Below are 17,834 nucleotides of genomic sequence, written 5' to 3'. Positions count from 1 at the left end.
CCTACTCCTTCCCAATTGTTTTGGCTGTGGGAATATTCCCTCTCTTACTGAGCATAGCTGCTTGTGACCTGGCCTTATGTTTGATAAACTCTTCTGTGTCTAAAGAAGGGACAACAGGCATAATTGTGAAAAAGGAGAACAGGAAGGTCAATGATAGCTTTATTGCAAGATTCTTAAAACTTCAGGAAAAAAATAAGTACACTGAACAATGCACTGTTAGTAACGAATACAATATAGTCTGGCTATTCTGCAAGAGTGGGGAAAAAAGATTTCACTGAAAGCAAGTTTCACTAGCATCATCTAGTGCCAAGAATGAAGCTCTTCTCTGCTCTCCCTGTTTTTGATGGTGACTGGGAGTCTATCCGACTCATACCTGTAAAGAAAACAAAAGAAAGGTTAGTGACACAAAAAAAGGATGATACTGTATAACCTCCAGATTTTTAAAATGCTTTATATATTCCTATGTTCTTGTTCAGAATGTCCAATTTCCCTGGCTAAATAGAGGAATTCTGAAGAGATTGTGCTCTTCTTAGAAGCTCAGTGTTTACAGAAGTTTTAGTGTCATGCGTTGTGTCTGTTCCCTACTCCCCCCCACACACGTTTTATTGTTGTTAGAAACACTATGCAGAGGATCTGCTAGTGACCATAAGGCATAATCCTTGCACTTTCAGGGCTCAGTGTTGCCCATGTATAGTTTACAGTCTGAAACATACAACTGAAGTCAGAAATAACTGATACTCAACTACAGTTATAAATAATACAGGCAGTGCCACTGAATATCACAGTCCATTCTCTAGTATTATTACGCTAAATTTTTTTTTAAAATAGGTTGCTTGGTACCTGGAATGTCACAAGACCAGAAATCATTACACTGCGGACAGCGTGGTTCAGTCTGAGCTCTAAAGTACTTTCTGACACAAGGTAAATGCATTCCAGTTCCACAGGATTCACATACTTGGCTCTGAAATCAGAAGTGTTGATAATAAAATCTTTCTAACCTGTCCTTCAGTTTAACAGAAAGTTGTTACAAAGGGCGGCAGATATGCAATGCTTTATTCCAAAGAATGGTTCACATAGTACAGTTGGTGGATACTCAAAAGTCAAAGCTGGTAAATGATAAAAGGAGGTATTTTCCTGGAAACTAGGAAATACCATTTCTCTATATGGATAAAATTTAGCTTGAATGACAAACAACACTGAGCTATTTGGGTGCAATAAAGGAGACCAACTGGGATGGAAACAGTAACATGGAGGCATGTTAGTTGGGAAGATGAGAAGATGCAGGGTCAAGGAGCAAGGGACTGCAGTAGTTTTGGAATAGGAGTTCAGGCTGTAACTACTTATGCAAGACTAAACTGGTAACTTACCAGCTATCAAAATACAGTACTTTAGCATGCTATATATAAGTGTATGTGTTCATTCTGAAGTCCAAGACACAAGCAGTTCCTGAACCAAAATCCCAGGACCAAAGATGAACGTGTCACATGAAGACTGCTATTTGTAAGGTCCAAAGATAAGATAGCCAACACTTAACTGTTATGCCTATTTAAGGATAAGGGGTTCATCTCTAGCCTGCTGGCTTTGGAAAGCAAGACAGCACAATAATGTACCTCATTGGGCGAGTTCTCTTTCTCCAAGTTTATACTTGAAGATACTGCTCCAAGACAAGTTTTTTTCCAAAGACAGAAGATAAAATAACTACACTGGGGGGGGGGGGGAAGGATTTTCTTCATATACATGAGCAGCATTACCAGATTACAAGACCAGAATTTTCCGGGGCCTGCCCAATACTCGAAGGAAAGTATTGCAAACTTCAGCTATGACCACATACATCAGCAGATGCCTGCTGAGGTAATAAAACAAATGTTACCTGGATGGCAAGGCTGTGACAGATGTTACACTTCCTTGCCACATCTTGGTAGTTGCTGAGAATGTATTGTTCCATCTCAATTATGCAGCGAGTATGCAGAGTATATTCTCCATTTCTCTAAGGAAACAAGACAAGGAATTTCTTTTAATGCCTTTTACTTTTTTTGACTTTTCTAACCACCTGCTAGCAAGTATTTGACATCCACTTTTTTCTGCCATCATGAAACTAACATGCTGACACCGACATAATGCAAAGCCGAAATACTCTTGAAGTAGTAGCAGAATAAATTTGTTTAGAGGATCAGAATAAAGATCTCACACCTTTAGCAGAGATCTAGTCCATGGAAGGTACAGATGAGTAAGCATGCTCTCCTTAACAAAGACATACAGTTTTGGGACCCTCCATTTGCACATTAGCGGAAATTCTGACTTTCAGCAAAATCTAGGCATTTACTGCTTGAGGTATCTTTGAAAATCTCTGCTAAATCACTCTAACATAAGAAAATGTGTGGCAACAGGTTGGAGATCTATGATGCAAAGAATCCAGGAGAAAAGGGATTGAGGTCTCACTTGTCTTGGCAAGCAACTGCAGTGTCCACATGGTAAGTTAATCTCAATTTCTCCCTCATGAAGTAAAGGAGATTTAAAAACGTGCACAGTAGCCCATGTGTTTCTGGTACAGGAGTTTTCAACATGTTTGGCTTCATTGCTTTTCAGGATATTCTAAATGTAAGTAACAGCACTGATCACCCTGGAAAGTTTTCCCCAGCTCTTGTTCCAAGTTTAAGTATGCCATGCTGTTGTGTACAAAGGATGTCTGTATGTCGCAATGCAGAGCTGTACACACATACCCACCTAACTCAGGTACAAGAAACTGAAACCACGTTATCCTGTATAGACCTACCCAAGGACTTTTTCCTTGTAAATGTACTACCTTTTCTGCAAAAACCACTGGAGCAGCAATAAGCACAGGCCCCACAAAACCATTTTTGCCATCATTCATCAAAGAACAGCTCCAGTTTCAGCCATCACATCTGTAAGAAAATAATAGCTGGACCTATTAGAATACGAACACTTGAAAAGATAGAGCAGTTACCTCAGAGAGCCACTTATCTTCCACAAAAACTTTCAGCACTTGTTCCGCTTCTTTTTTCTTCATTTTCTTTGTCTTAAGTTGGTCAGCCAAGTTTAAAATATCTGTAGAAGAGGCAAAGCCATTTTCTGATAAAATGATTAGGTCCATCTACAGAAAGAAACATTTTCAACTATTAAAAAACCCATGCAATTAGATAGACATGCCTTATAGTAATGTGCAGCTTTTTTAGGATCCATACATATGAGAGATACTACAGTATATGGCTTGAACCAGAACTGTAAAACAAAGGCCAAAAGCTGAAACAATCATTGTTACCTTGACAGTTTTAATCTTTGCCAAGAAAACATTTCCACAAATAGAACTGTACAGTGCTGCCTAAATGAAGCTGCATTCAGGGACCCTTGAGCATGCTCAGGGATGACAGTTCTGTTTCTTTTTATCTGCTCTTTGTCAAGGTTCTTCTGAGGAAAAATCTCTCACTACTAAAGTAAGTTTGTCCACTCTGGAGCTGTTAGTACTGCTGAACCTACCTGGCACTTGAAGGTTGTAGCAGTATTACTAATCTTCAAAGAAATTCTCATTGGAAACATTCCTGCTGCTCATTATCACAGAGCAGCATGCAGAGTTTTTATGCCAGTAGTAATACGTGCCACAACAGTGCCATCTCTGCAGCGTCGACATGGCTGTATAGGTACTTCACCAATAATAGGAGAGGGCAGGGATATCTCTGGGTACTATCCATGTAGATTAGACTTTTGCAGCTGTCACAGAATAGTCAATACACCTCTCTTTCCAGTTTATACAGAAAATTTTATTTTCAGGAGGTGGGGGGGAAGTCTAGTGGCTGGAGAAATTAAGTCCTCAAAGTTCAAGACACTATGAGAACAATTCACTAAAACATGCAAGATACATAGCTATGATCACAACTCACATTAGTGGTTGTTGATAAGAAATTAGACATCAAATGTCCTGGAATCTCAGCCCAATAGTCCTATTTAAAACTTTAAAAAATTCTCAAGTGTATGTTTTCTTGTTTAAAAAGCAGCATTCTGAGTAGTTTGTTAAACACAGAATTAATTGGCTAAGCAGTAACAATAGACAAATGTTTCTGTTCAAATCAGCAAATCCAACTTGTATGTTATTAGCATTAAAATCTACTGTATATTACTAGATTACTGAAGCCAGTGAAAAATTCAGCAATCACAGCTGAAAATCCTGAAGAAAGTTGATTGTTTAACTAAAAGCAGATATGTCAAGTCACTAACTCCAAGGAGCACTCCCCTATTTTGGATTTCAGTATACCGGTAACTGACTTTCAACAGAGAATCATTACTTGCATATACTCCCATCCCCACCCTCCCATTTGATTTGGGATAAACTTAGGTAAGATGGCAACTAGTTCCTGAACCACATCTCCATTCATTTCCATTTCCATTCATTTTAAGATGGTACCTTCACAAATAATGTGATTTACTAACTAATAACTGACATACTTACTGTTTTTCTGAACAATTCTAATTCATTTTCTGTATAGTCAGATGCCATTTTAGTTATCTCAGTTTCTGCCAAATTCACCTACCAAAAAAAAAATACTTAAACTGAAATCAAATTGCCTTTGTATTTCTACACCATAAATTGTAAAAGATCCTTGGGGGGTAAAGAATACATCATCTCACAATTAACAGAAATGTCATTTCTTTAAGTGTCATGAAAGAGGCTGTTCCTTAAAGATGGCACTCAATGGTACTCGAGTCCTTTCTTTACAACCCCTGATCTTCCAGCCACATGTTCTCCACAGCTGCCTCTGTCCAGCCCAAGTTCTTAAACAATCCCACCTCCCCCCTATAGAACTAATATAGAATATTAAAGATATTACACCCAGATACTGTGCTGGACAGTAGCAGTAACTATGTTATAATACACATTTTTGTTTCACTTGAAAAACAGTTACTGATATTTCATATTCTTATTGCACGTGCTACTGCTATTTATTACTAGCTCAACTTAATGACCCAGAAAGGTTAAAAGCAGCAGCTAATGTTAGAATACCTCCTGTATGGTCTTTTGAAATTACTATATAACCTTCCCTCTCCAACATGCACATTTCAGAGCATCTAGGGAAACTTTATAGGCCATTCCTTAGCAACCCTTTTATGCTAGGTTGATTTTTGAGTAAGAGAAAAAGAAAACTAAAGTTGGAGGGCTCTCCATGTTTTCTAGCTTAAAAATTCCTCTTGAGAAAGAAAGTCTCCTGTGAAAAAGAAATCTCGCTTCAGCACTTAAGCAATGTTTATGCTGAATAAATAGGACGCTGCTGTAGTCCTTGCTGCCATGTTCCATTTCCACGCACCTAGGCTGTTGGCAGTTTATCCTACCACTTCCGTGTTCTACCTACAAGTAGCTTCTACAGCAGCTGCCAGCATAACAGTGGAACAGCCCTGCATAAACCACACAAGATACCACCAAGAGGAAGAAGCCTGCTGGCACATGCAGCCTATAGTTCTAGATTCTCTCTGTTTTCTCTGAATAGCAGTTCTATTACAGATATACTGTAGGAAAAGGACCCTAGGTAACTCAATCTTTCTAACATCCAAAGACGGCACTTAGGGCAGCCTTATGTTTATTATGCACAGATACAGCTAGATTTTTTTGCCAATTTACAATCGGAAGGTGTGCAGACTTTTCATTGGCATGTTATTCAAAGGTTAAGTTGGAGAGACATGGGAGGCTCCCTTTGCTATCCGTGCACTAGTCATGAGAAACCAAACCACGCGATGGCAGCACATCACATACTTACTAAAGCATAATGTGCTTTCCCATCACCTTCCGACATTCCTTTCCGGATCTGCATAAACAAAGGCTGTAGATGGCTGTTAACAGTACTGATGAAATCATCCAGTTTATCATGCGCGTAGTAGACTGAAAATAAATAAGAAAAAGCACATACACAAAAACCCCAAACAACTACACATCAGGCAGATCTTTTGTCTGTTTTATCTGCCGAAACATTTTTTCCTAGGTAAAAGAGCTAAAAGTTAGTGAGGAAGAATTCAAACGGGTCTGTTATATTCAGCAGACATTATCATTTTCTTGTGCTGCTGACTACTAGCCTTCAGAGAAGCTCAGCTCCTTGAAAGTCAGAGTTTAGAGACAGAGTCCAGACATTCTGCGTCACTGTATGGAACCCACCACATTAATCCATTAATTACAGTGACTTGAACTAAGTTGAATTGAAAATAAAACATGAGCAGGAAAAATTATTATGCACAATACAAAAATATACTTGCTTCCTTTTACACACAAGGGATTCCTTGTTTCTTTGTGTTCTGTTTCACAAATTAATGGCATCTAAATGACCAAGTTACATGCCAGAAAACTTAGAACTCTAGCATTGTAGAAATACAGGTAGTATCTTGTGTCACGTTCTACAAACAAATTAAATACTAGCAGAAGTTCTATCATAGACATAATAAAGATGGACTTTGGAGTCATTCTGTAGAAGCACGTGCTACAGCTTTTGCTTGCACGGCAACAGCACACACCCTCAAGAGTTTCCATCCAAAACAAAATTATGTCAGTGGCAAAACTCCTGTTGACTTCAGCAGGCCAGGCTTTAGAAAGCAGAGTTAAGTAACAGCTCCTAACTTTAGAAAAATGATTGATGTCTCAAAAATACTACCAGTTATTGCTAACTCAATACTATTCTCAGTTGTAAGAGTCAATCGCTTGTGTAACAGCATCAGACAGAGGTCCCACTCTCAAAACCCCACTATACTTTATAGTGTAGTACAATGCAAAAACATCAGTCACAGGATGCTCCTGCCCAGAAAGTTCATGATTCTGATCAATAAGACTCCTTAAGTGAACAAAACCGACAAACAGCAAGAACAATAATAAAGTATAATATTTAAGTATAATTTTGTCAAACTGTCGTGCCACCTGCCTGGCACCTGTCAGCAAGAAACACTCTGCATACATCAAAGCCAAGGAGTGTTGCTGACAGATCTAAAAGAGGGTAAGATGAAAGATAACAGAAGAATATTCTTTTGTACATCAGCTGTAACATTTTAATGTGAGATGAATGGCTGCTCTAGTAGATCTTCTGTGAAAAAAAGGGATATAAACTCTCCATAAAAAATGAACAGGGGACAGACCACACCAAAAGCTGCACTTAACAATTTTAACATCTGAAAAGTTCGTCAATTTACAGTTCGACTCAGGATGAATAATAAATGCCCTTTACTATTTGCAAAAGCTTGTAAGTTACCTCTATGAAACAGTTCTTGTGCAGGCAGCCATAGCAACTGATTGGATAGAAACTGTTTATTCAAATAACATTACTACTGAAAAGAAGTTAATTATTGTCAACAGATTTGATGAGAAATTAGACAAACTAATGTGATCTTCATTCAGTAAGTATCCACAATCTTCATATTCTGATTATGTGTGTACAGAAATCTCTTTGTCCTTCTTTCTTCTGGTAAAATATCTCAGAGGTGTCAGTACTACTTCGAAAGACTGTATTTAAGAAGACCTTGCTGTAACATGAGTATGTTAGATGCATATTAGAGCCAGGACTACCCTACTTCCAAAATACTGGATTAAACTCTTTGAAAAGTCTTAATTTCCAGTAACTTCCCCTGTAAAATGTAGTACCTTAAAAAAAAAAAAAACAAACAACTAAGACTTAGTTACAATTGCTGTAAATTAATTTTTGTAACAGAAATAAATTATTTCCTTCTCTAGGGCATAAAATGCAATCTCAACCAATACTATATCACAGATGTACTTATTGTAATCTGTTTTCAGTCAAATAAAATTAAAGCAAATTGCTATTCCAGTACCCAATTATGAACAGAACAAAGTTGTTCATAGCATTTAAAACCAAGTATATGCAGGAACCAGGTATTATTCTTTCTGTCAATGAAAAATTCTCAGCCCTGAAGTCTTAATGAAGATAACACATGACAGCATTAGAAAGAGAGCTCATGATGTGTTACCCTGGAACACTGCTTGGGAGCATTTTCTTTAGAAGAAATTATTTCAATTCAATGACAGATAGCAGATGAGCAAATAGGAAACAGCAAACAGTAAATAAATGGAACACAAATATTCTGGGGCTTTGGGGTTTTGGTGGTTTTTTTTCTCCTAAATTTAAACAAACTTAATAAACTCAAATATTTTCCACAGAAATGCTGAACAGATCCCTCACTGAAGATAAAGCAGAGGTGCTCAGAGAAACCATAAACTTTTCTGAATGTGTCTGTATGCAAACTAAACAGCAGGTAGCATAACAAACAAACTTACACTCTTGGTTAATTATCACTTTTCAACAGGCATTGTTTTAAACTTTCTTGCTTAAAGACAAGGAAACAACAGGAATCTTTATTACTTAGATTAGTCTGAGATGCCACAGCTTCATGATAAATTTAAAAATAGACTGGCACGGTTATAAAATTAGAGCTCCCTTGTTTACAGCAAAAGACTACAAATAAGCTAAGTGAATGTTTTAAAAGACACGAGATAGGACCTTTACTCATAAAACCTAAACACATAGTTATCATATTGTCCTGGTTTTGGCAGGGATAGAGTTAATTTCCTTCCTAGTAGCTGGTACACTGCTGCGTTTTGGATTTAGGATGAGAACTAAGTTGATAACACACCGATGTTTTAGTTGTTGCTAGGTAGTGCTTACACTAGCCAAGGACTTTTTAGTTTCCCATGCTCTACCGACTGAGAAGGCTGGAGGTGCACAAGAAGCTGGGAGGGGGCACAGCCAGCACAGCTGACCCAAACTGGCCAAAGGGACATTCCATACCATGTGCCGTCATGCTCAGTACATAAACTGGGGGAAAGCTGGCCGGGGGGGGCCGCTGCTCGGGGACTGGCTGGGCATCGGTCGGCGGGTGGTGAGCAATTGTACTGTGCATCACTTGTTTTGTGTATTATTATTATTATATTACTATTATTTCAATTATTAAACTGTTTTTATCTCAACCCACGAGTTTTTCTCACTTGTGCTCTTCCAATTCTCTCCCCCATCCCAACGGGGGGGGGGCGGGGAGTGAGCGAGCGGCTGTGTGGTCCTCAGTTGCCGACTGAGGTTAAACCACAACACATATCTATGTACTTCAGCTTCCATGTTCTCTGTAACCAGAAGATTAAGCAGAAGTACAATTGTAGTCTGCGAAGTAGCATTACAAAGATGTCATGTTTTTCTTCTACTTTGATGACACTGAGCAGATGTAATATAAGCCACTGACGACCAGTGTTGATATTTACAGCTGATTTTCAAGATCAAACCATATTTAAAAAACTAATAACTATACAACACCTTTTGGCATAGTTAATCAGTTTGCAAACTTCCGAATTAAACAAAAAACTAGAACAAACCATGAAGAATAACATGACAAATTACTTTGTATTTTAAGTCACCGATGCTCAGTTTTCATTTCACAGAAGAATAAAACATTCAGAAAAGTTAATTTCTTTGAGGAAAAAAATGTGGTGGGGTTTGGGGTTTTTTTTCCCCCATTTCCTTCAGTTACTCTCTTAGTACTAAGGTGATTAATATAATAAGAAGCTTCCTATCAGGATTTGAAAATGCTGCCATCTAACTTCATTATAGCTAGAAAAAACTGAAGCAACAGGACCATTACCTGTAAGAGAAACTAAAAGCACGTTTACAAAGTTCTTTAAAAACAAAACATTCTTAATTACACTTCGCAGCAGCATGTTGTACAATACCTTTTTTTTTCCTTCTGTTTAACAACATCAAAAACAAGCCAGAACACTTCCTTGTAATAGCACAAGGTATTATACATAAATACATAAAACCAGGCAATCCCTGCCTCAGAGAGCTTAATGACATTTGAACTATGGAATGACTATGTCATTCACTGTTAATTTTTTTATATGTATCCTGCTTTACATTATTTTAAACTCATATGAAACCATTCACATTAAACTTCTTTCTACACATATGTCTATGATACCTGTTTCAGCCTCCCCATAAAAAATAGAATCGCTGGGAAGAAGTTGCTGCTTCTAGTAGCATACTGCAACACAACAATCTAGAACAAAAACAATCAGACTGCAAAGGAGTTTAGGGGGGGAAAATACTCAGTTATTCAGACGGCACAGATGGATTTTCACCAGCACTGCAATGTTGATACACTTGAAAAGTTCTAATGAACTTCAGTAAGAACTCATAGCCAAGACTTCAGTTTTAAACTGTAACCACTAAACCGCTACCTGAGTAATGACTAACACCTACACTCTGCTACAGTGCTCGTTCAGTAGAACTTGAGACTGACACATCCAATCTTTTTTCAGTCTTCTTAACACAGGGAGTGCTGAATTTTGACCCAAGGGATATAGTCAGTCTTCATTACCAGAACATCTAAATGAGTAATTGGTAAGCTTCTCTACATTTTATGTTTCAATCCAGCTACAAGGCATCTGATCTGCAGCAAAAAATATTTAGCAGAAAATACGGCCTGCATTACGTGGGACACAAAAATAGATTACTGCATTCTGACCTTAAATTCTATGGATAAGTAGATACAAATCCACAGTAAAAACAGAATAGTCCCTGTAGAGTGGGTAGCATTGTGACAAGATACAAGAATACTACTAAGCCTGGCAGGAGCATGGCTTCCAGAACTAGTAATGGGCAATATGATGCAGGTGAGATGGGAGAAGGTACAGCCATCCACCAGAAAACCTCATCTCATCCTCACCGAAACGTTTCCTTGGCATTCACTTCTCCCACAACACGTAAGAAAAATAACTTAAGTGCATTTACTTAAAAGCATTCACTACATTATAGCAAAGTACTGCTGAGGAATTGTGTGATCTCACTGTCTATACTCCCACTCATCTCCCCCAGTCCCTTTTCTGTCAGTGCTTTGTGATGTTCTTCATTGTCTACACAAAAATGCCTAGTTTGAGGAGCCAAGAGCCATGTTTTGTTTTTCTAGTTTTGACGTATTTGATGCACTATAAAGCAAAATATCAAAACAACAGTACAGTGGATTTTTCTGTTGTTTTGCAATGCAAACACTTCTCTGGTAACATAAAACATAGACTTCAAACAAATTGTTATCTGCAAATTCCACCACAGATAAGAAAAATTCCCCTAAGCTCTAGCTGAACTTTGCAGACAAGATAGAAGCATAATGAGCATACTGGGTCACACATAGGAGCAGCTGCTGGGGCTTTTCCTAGAATACTAAATACTAAAAGACATACAAAACATGTAAAGCAAAAATGCTTGCTTATTCTATGAATCCCTGTTTCTCACATGTAATTTATTTAGCGGGTCTTTCAACGGCCAAGCACAAAATATATTCTGCTTAAGAAATTGGCATGACTGTAGACTAAAGTTGACACTAACAGTTACTTTCTTCTGAGTTCAGCTACCAAGCCAGTTAAATAAAATACAAAACATAGTTAGACAAAAGCCAGTCTGATACAATCCACGTTAATGAATGGTTAATCAATACACTCCTTCTGTACATCCAAATAGACAAGAAAAAAGCAGTTTTCTCTCATTCTTCCATTTTTCTAAACATCCTTTCATATACAGACTGTATCAGCCATTTTTCTAATGAACTTCACTGTAACTTCATATACAGTTACATTTTATAAGTAATTGTATAAATATCACCTAATATTGTCCTTCAGTAAATACGGCCATTGGTTTCAAAGGCAACCTGATTTTGTCCCTCCAAATTATCCTTAGGTCCATCAAAAATATAGCAAAAGAAAATATATCTGTGTTTTCTGTTAACCTTCTGGCCGTGAAGAATGTGGCAAAGAAAACTCTTGTGAATGACCATGTCTTTGGAAAATAAAATGCTGGTCACAAAAATACCTAATATTATTATATTTAAATACTCATCAAATGAAGATGTGCTGAATCCAAGAAAAAATAGATAAACTTGGAAGTCTATCAAGGGATAGAAAGCACATGAATCTCAATATTTATTCCATGATCCGTTTAAAAAAAAAAAAAAAAAAGCCATGCTATTACAGAGAGAAATGTGTTTTCCAGGGGAGAGGCACCATCTTTCCAGCCGTATGTACTATTTAGAGTAGTGTAAACCCAGAGCTTCAGTTATTAAAGAACTTCAGCTGGCTTGGAAAACAGCAGGAAAAATAACTACAAACTCTCCTATTTTTACTGTTTCCTGATTTCAGGCTGGGGTCAGGGTCAGAATAATATTCTACATATTCTCCTCCCACAGACAGTGTCTTGTAAAGGGATCCAACAACAGCCAACTCAGATACTACCATTTCCCTAACTACACAAACAAAGGAAAAGCCAGCTTGCACCCACAGACAACACACAAAGCCACCCCAGAAAGGATGCTGACGATGTCATGGTACCTTAGCTATTATACAATGCTAGAGATCAGCAAGATGTCTTTAACTTTGCACTTAAGTTTTTACTATAATGTGTTTCATAACTGGAGAAGCCATAACACAATGCAGACAGAAACAGCATGCATTAAGAGATTCCAGTAAAAAAAGCATTAGCAATTATAATAACCTTCCTCAACAAGCCTGCAATTTGTATCCTAACTGAATTGTACACTTTCTAGTGGTCCTACGCAGCACTTCGATAGATGTTTGGAGCTTTTCCTTCAGAGCTGTGTGTGGATTTTAGCATAGACGCTTGTCTGCTAACAGGAAGCATGCAGGTGATACACAAAACATAAGGTGTCTCCTGGCCAAAAGGCTTAGGATTTTGAAATAAACCAGAACAAGAGAATGTGCCAAACACCAGGAGGGAAAGTTTTCAGATCGCTTTGCTCAGAGGCTGCACAGGCTGTATGACTTGACTTCATTTGACGCAGCTTTTTTATCCTTTTGTATTTAAGGAAACCAATGTCATAGAGAGGAGACCGCCTTGTTATGTAAGGCTTACAACCTGCAGGAGAAAGGAATTAATTCAAATAAGCTAGTTTTAGTAACATTAGCTTTGATCCAATTTGAAAGTTATTGTTCAGATTGCACTAAGCGGTATTAAGATGTGTTTGAAGAAACAACATCAAAATCAGAGCTTCATCTAGAAACAGTCCAGTCAGCTGTTTCCTCATAAAAATGCTATTACTGTGATCTCGTAAATTGTGATACTGTTAACATTGCCCCTAGCAAGGATGGGTTTGTCAAATCGCTGGTTCTTTTGTTCATAAAATAAATGGGGGGGAGGAAGTGTTCTATTCAATGAGTCAAGTTTAACATCCTTTTGCCTCCCAATGTGATAAAAAGCTTTCCTAAGGGAGCATTTAATTAAACTGCAACAGTTAAAACTCCCACACTGTATCTGTGTAATTTCACAAACTTTTCCATTACACATCAACTGTCGCTATGCAGAAAAAATACCAAATGCTTGGTAGGCAGCAGTTGCAATGGAGCCATTTTTTCTAAAGCCTTATATTAAATAAACCTTCCTAATGAATAATAACTCTATCAGCTCTCACTGCAGTACAGCTCACTGATCCTGCACACTGAAAACATGATCTAGCTGTGAAGTTTTTTTTCTTAAGGTCCTGTGTTCTTAACACACAGTAAACTCATTATAGCCATGCTATTGGCTTAGGCCATCTCTAGCATTTATGATAAATTCTTTTACAAATCACAGTGGCTTGGTTCTCACAAATACAGGAGTAAACCTGTAAAAAGCAACGTTTAGGGAAGCGATCGTGCCCCTCTACTCGGCCCTGGTGAGGCCGTACCTCAAATACTGTGTTCAGTTTTGGGCCCCTCACTACAAGAAGGACATCGGAGGTGCTGGAGCGTGTCCAGAGAAGGGCAACGAGGCTGGTGAGGGGTCTGGAGAACAAGTCTGATGAGGAGCGGCTGAGGGAACTGGGGTTGTTTAGCCTGGAGAAAAGGAGGCTGAGGGGAGACCTCATCGCTCTCTACAACTCCCTGAAAGGAGGTTGTAGCGAGGTGGGTGTTGGTCTCTTCTCCCAAGTAACTAGCGATAGGACGAGAGGAAATGGCCTCAAGTTGCGCCAGGGGAGGTTTAGATTGGACATGAGGAAAAATTTCTTTACTGAAAGAGTGGTTAAACATTGGAACAGGCTGCCCAGGGAAGTGGTGGAGTCCCCATCCCTGGAGGTATTTAAAAGACGTGTAGACGAGGCGCTTAGGGACATGGTTGAGTGGGGATGGTGGTGTTGGGTTGACGGTTGGACTTGATGATCTTAAAGGTCTTTTCCAACCTTAATGATTCTATGATTCTATTTTTCCACACTTCCACTTTTTTCAGACAGAAATTTGGGCAGATGCTGAAATAAGCTCTTTTGGCTCAAGAGAGTTTGAAAACCTATGGAGTCTGCTTGACTCCTTTTAACTAAGGAAAAATACATCAAAAGTGCCACCACCCAGAAAGGACTCCACTTGTGGCAACAAAGCAAGAGGAGTTCACAACAGATTGTGTGCATCAGTGACTACAGTCTCTTCTCTCTTAACAGAGAGAAAGAATAGTTAGCAATTGTGATGCTAAAGTTACCGTCCCAGTTAGCCACCAGCAACTGAATAGTTCAGTTCCCCTGCACTTATTGGTTCAGCTCTCAACAGACTCACACAGATATCCTGAACTGACTAACTAAATAACTGTTAAGAAGGCTTTTATTTTTAAAGTCATAAATACTAGAGAACTAGAAAATAACTTGAGACATATATTCAGTGCGTATTAGATCTCAGAATGTGTCATTTAAACAACATTTGCTGGAGTTATCTGCCTTTCAACAGTAATGGTTTAAAACCACTAATTTGAACAGCATTTGGGTGTTTCCTTTTAAATGGCACTTTTTGTTCTTACACCTTCCTTGTCCTTTTCAATTTTGTTCATAAATAAGGAAAAGATGAAAATAGAGGTATTTTATTCTTTCACTATTTTCTGGGAACAAGCAACTGACACATCTAATACCTACTGATTAATTAGTGCTAAACACATCACTCATTACAGCTTTATTTTGGTTTGTGCCCACATTTTCAAGATTAGTGAAGATGAAATACAGATCTCTGAAAAAAATCCTTATCAAGTTGATTACACGTTTCTGTACTATTTAAGTTTGAACATGAACTTCAGACAGATTTGATAGTATACAACCAAATTTTTGTTACGTGTGCCATAAAATTCAGCTTGGTATAGCATATATTAAAACTAACCAGCTGACCATGTAATCAGTCAGATGTGACAGATTTACTCAAGATGGATAACAGCATACACTTCATATTATATTCCAAAGGAAATCTTTCCAAGTAAGTATGAAGGAAAACATTCTGGAAATTTCAGCACTATTGTTGTAAATACTTGTAAGATAAACTGCTGGATTAATCAAGCATGTGTCAAACATACAAGGCCAAAGCTAATGAGCACATCACATACAAGGCCAAAGCTAATGAGCACATCATGAGATAGATAAGTACTAGCAGAAACCAGACAAGGACAACCAAAACTGTGGCAAACGGCAGTGATGAGCCAATTCTCCAAATGAGGAGAAGGAGCCCAAAGGTTCAAGAAAAGTTCACCTCCTGCAAAGACCACAAGAGACCACCTAAGACACCTGCAGATGCTCCTAAGGACTCAAAACGCATGCGTGAAAGACTATGCAGATATTATAATTAGTTCTTAGAAACATAATGAATATGTACGATTATTCCAAGAAATTATTATGAATATGTATATCGAAGAGCCATACAAGGGACGGTTGATGCAACATATGGTGTGCATGCTAGGAGGAAAGATGCCCCATGCACCCAGCCGAATAAAGTAATGCCTGCTCTTTAATACACCCAGTGTTAAGGAGTTTTATTCCTGATTTTTGGTGATACTATCAGTGTCAAAAAAAATTTTTTTTAAATGTATAACCTATAAAAAACATCTTTGCTAAAATAGAAATTGCTCTGTATGAGTCTGACCTGATTAAAGCTTATTTCCTCATTGCTGTGTTATTTATCTTTTAGGAAAGGGAGAGAACACTCACATCATTAAAGTTTTTAAACTTTTTTTTAGATAGTGTATGCTTTTCAGAAATCTAATTATTTGTAAGCTGCACCAGGAAAAAAAGTAATTCTTCCATCTCCCTACTTTTTCTCCAAAAGAAACACACACCTTGATGGATTTCACAGGAGCACCTGTGTAATTTCCTAGCCTCTGAGCCTTCCATTATCCCATGAGACATCAGGACCTGCAAGAACCGTCGATGAGCATCAGTCATCTGAGCTGCCATCGCAATATTCCACCAGGCTTCAAATGCTGCAAGAGGTATAAGCTGGAATTAATGCACATGTTCACGCAAATTAAAAATACATAGTCCAAGCATACATAAGATTTCAATTAAACTCTCTAACATTGAATCAGGGCAAAAAAGCAGATCCTCCAGGTTGTTCTCAGAATACCAATGGTGACTAACTCCAAGGTTCCAGGAGAAGGATGCAAAAGATAAAGCCCAACTAATTTTAGCTATAGGATAAAACAACGTAGACATTGCGCTATCATACCCCCAAACCAAAAATAGTAGTGTTGTATGTGTAACAATCAACAGAACACCTTGCATAGTTTTGTGTTAGATGCTTCTGCTTACTACATATCCTAATAATTTGTCTAATTAGAGTGTAACTTACTTCAGACAGAAGATCCTCCTCTAAATGTTCTGAAGAACATCAGAACTAAATAAAAGCATCTCAAGAAATTCCTTGACCACCGCAGCCAAATAATCGTTAACAGTCCACAAGAAAAAAGAAGCTTCCAGACTTCCAGACCCCTCCAAGCTAAAGGACCAAATAACGGACCAAACTGAGAAAAGCTGGTGCGTGCTGAAATTTTAAAGCCTCGCTCTTCCACCCCGCCCTGGCACACGGACGGTCCCCGGCCAGCAGCGCCGAGCCCGCGGACGCGCTCGGGAGAACAGAGCCCAGCACGCTGCTGCTCTTCACCGCTCCCACCTGCCCAGGCGTAAAGCCCCAGCGCACCCCAGGCCCCCGCAGCTGCCCTGGCGCGGGAGATGCCGACGCGGGCACGCTGTTAGACCGATGCGCGCTGGAAGCTGCCCAAGGGAAAACGGGAAAGAGCTTCCTCATCAGCTTTCTTAATTCGTGGCAGCTTTCTTCCTCACTCAGACTCACAGAGCGACCGACGGCCTCTGGCCGAGCCCCGGCCCGCCCCGGCCATCGCCGCTTCACCGCCCGCTCGGCCTCGGGCCTGCCGCCGGCCGCAGCCCACCGGTGAAGCCACGGGCAACCGTCCGACAAACCGCCCCGTCCCCGCCGCCCGCAACCTTCGCGGCCCTGCCGAGGCCTACCTCCCCCGAGGCCTCCGGGCGCTCGCCCCGCCGACCCCCCCCCCGCTCTCCCAGTCCGCCTCACCCGCCGGCCTCTGGCGCCGCTGCCTTCCACGCTCGGCAGCTCGGTGATCGCTTCAACCGCCTGCCATCGATCGACTCAGCAGCAGGCGGGCCGGGGCCCGGCAGTGCCCGCCCCTCACTAGTGCGGCGGCCTCGCCTCGCCCCGCCCCGCGACGGGTGCGGGGCGGGTGTGGAGGCCGGCCCTGCCCCGCGGCGGTTGGGAGGGGCCCCCCCCCCGCGTGTTTTGCACCGTCCCGAGGCGGGTGGCGGGCCTGGTGCCGGGTCGGTTCTCCATCCCGCCCTGGGCCGGGGCGGCGGCAGCGACGGACGCCCCCCGCGGTCCCGCTGGAGGAGGGCCTGGCTGAGTTGCGCCCCCGCCAGCGCGGAAGGGCGGCCTGCCCACGGTACCGCGCGGGGCTGTCGCGCGTGCTCGGCCGCTTCCGCCCGGCGTAGGCGGCGCCGCGCTGCCAGCGGGAGCGGCGAGGCGGGGTCTGCCCGCGCGG

The 17,834-nt window shown here is 40.2% G+C and overlaps 1 protein-coding gene across 2 annotated transcripts; it reads right to left on the bottom strand.

The window, feature by feature from the left end:
* Positions 1-123: 123 nt before the first annotated feature.
* NSMCE1 (NSE1 component of SMC5/6 complex) lies at positions 124-17,458 on the bottom strand. Of its 2 annotated transcripts, XM_076351021.1 has the most exons (8): positions 17,354-17,453; positions 16,101-16,244; positions 5,763-5,884; positions 4,463-4,540; positions 2,966-3,112; positions 1,871-1,987; positions 841-961; positions 124-373 (listed from the first exon to the last, which is right to left on the bottom strand). In XM_076351021.1, the coding sequence occupies exons 2-8, from the start codon at positions 16,216-16,218 to the stop codon at positions 297-299; spliced, it is 780 nt and encodes a 259-aa protein (XP_076207136.1). In that variant the 5' UTR covers positions 16,219-16,244; positions 17,354-17,453; the 3' UTR covers positions 124-296. The 2 variants fall into 2 exon arrangements, with proteins under 2 accessions (XP_076207136.1, XP_076207137.1); XM_076351022.1 differs by lacking the exon at positions 4,463-4,540 and having other exon boundaries at positions 17,354-17,458.
* Positions 17,459-17,834: the final 376 nt, after the last annotated feature.

The sequence above is a fragment of the Aptenodytes patagonicus genome, chromosome 13 (assembly GCF_965638725.1).
Source record: "Aptenodytes patagonicus chromosome 13, bAptPat1.pri.cur, whole genome shotgun sequence".
Classification (NCBI taxonomy): Eukaryota; Metazoa; Chordata; class Aves; order Sphenisciformes; family Spheniscidae; genus Aptenodytes; species Aptenodytes patagonicus.
Note: the sequence above shows the minus strand (reverse complement) of the source record. Positions and strands in the feature narration are given on the sequence as shown.

Excerpts from the sequence above, each read along its gene's own strand:
- NSMCE1 (XM_076351021.1), bottom strand. The coding sequence starts at position 16,218 with ATGGCAGCTCAGATGACTGATGCTCATCGACGGTTCTTGCAGGTCCTG. Across the intron at positions 5,885-16,100 it reads CTCCTGTGAAATCCATCAAG|TCTACTACGCGCATGATAAA; the intron begins GTGTGTGTTTCT and ends ATTTATTTTCAG. Across the intron at positions 1,988-2,965 it reads AAGATAAGTGGCTCTCTGAG|AGAAATGGAGAATATACTCT; the intron begins GTAACTGCTCTA and ends TTGTTTCCTTAG.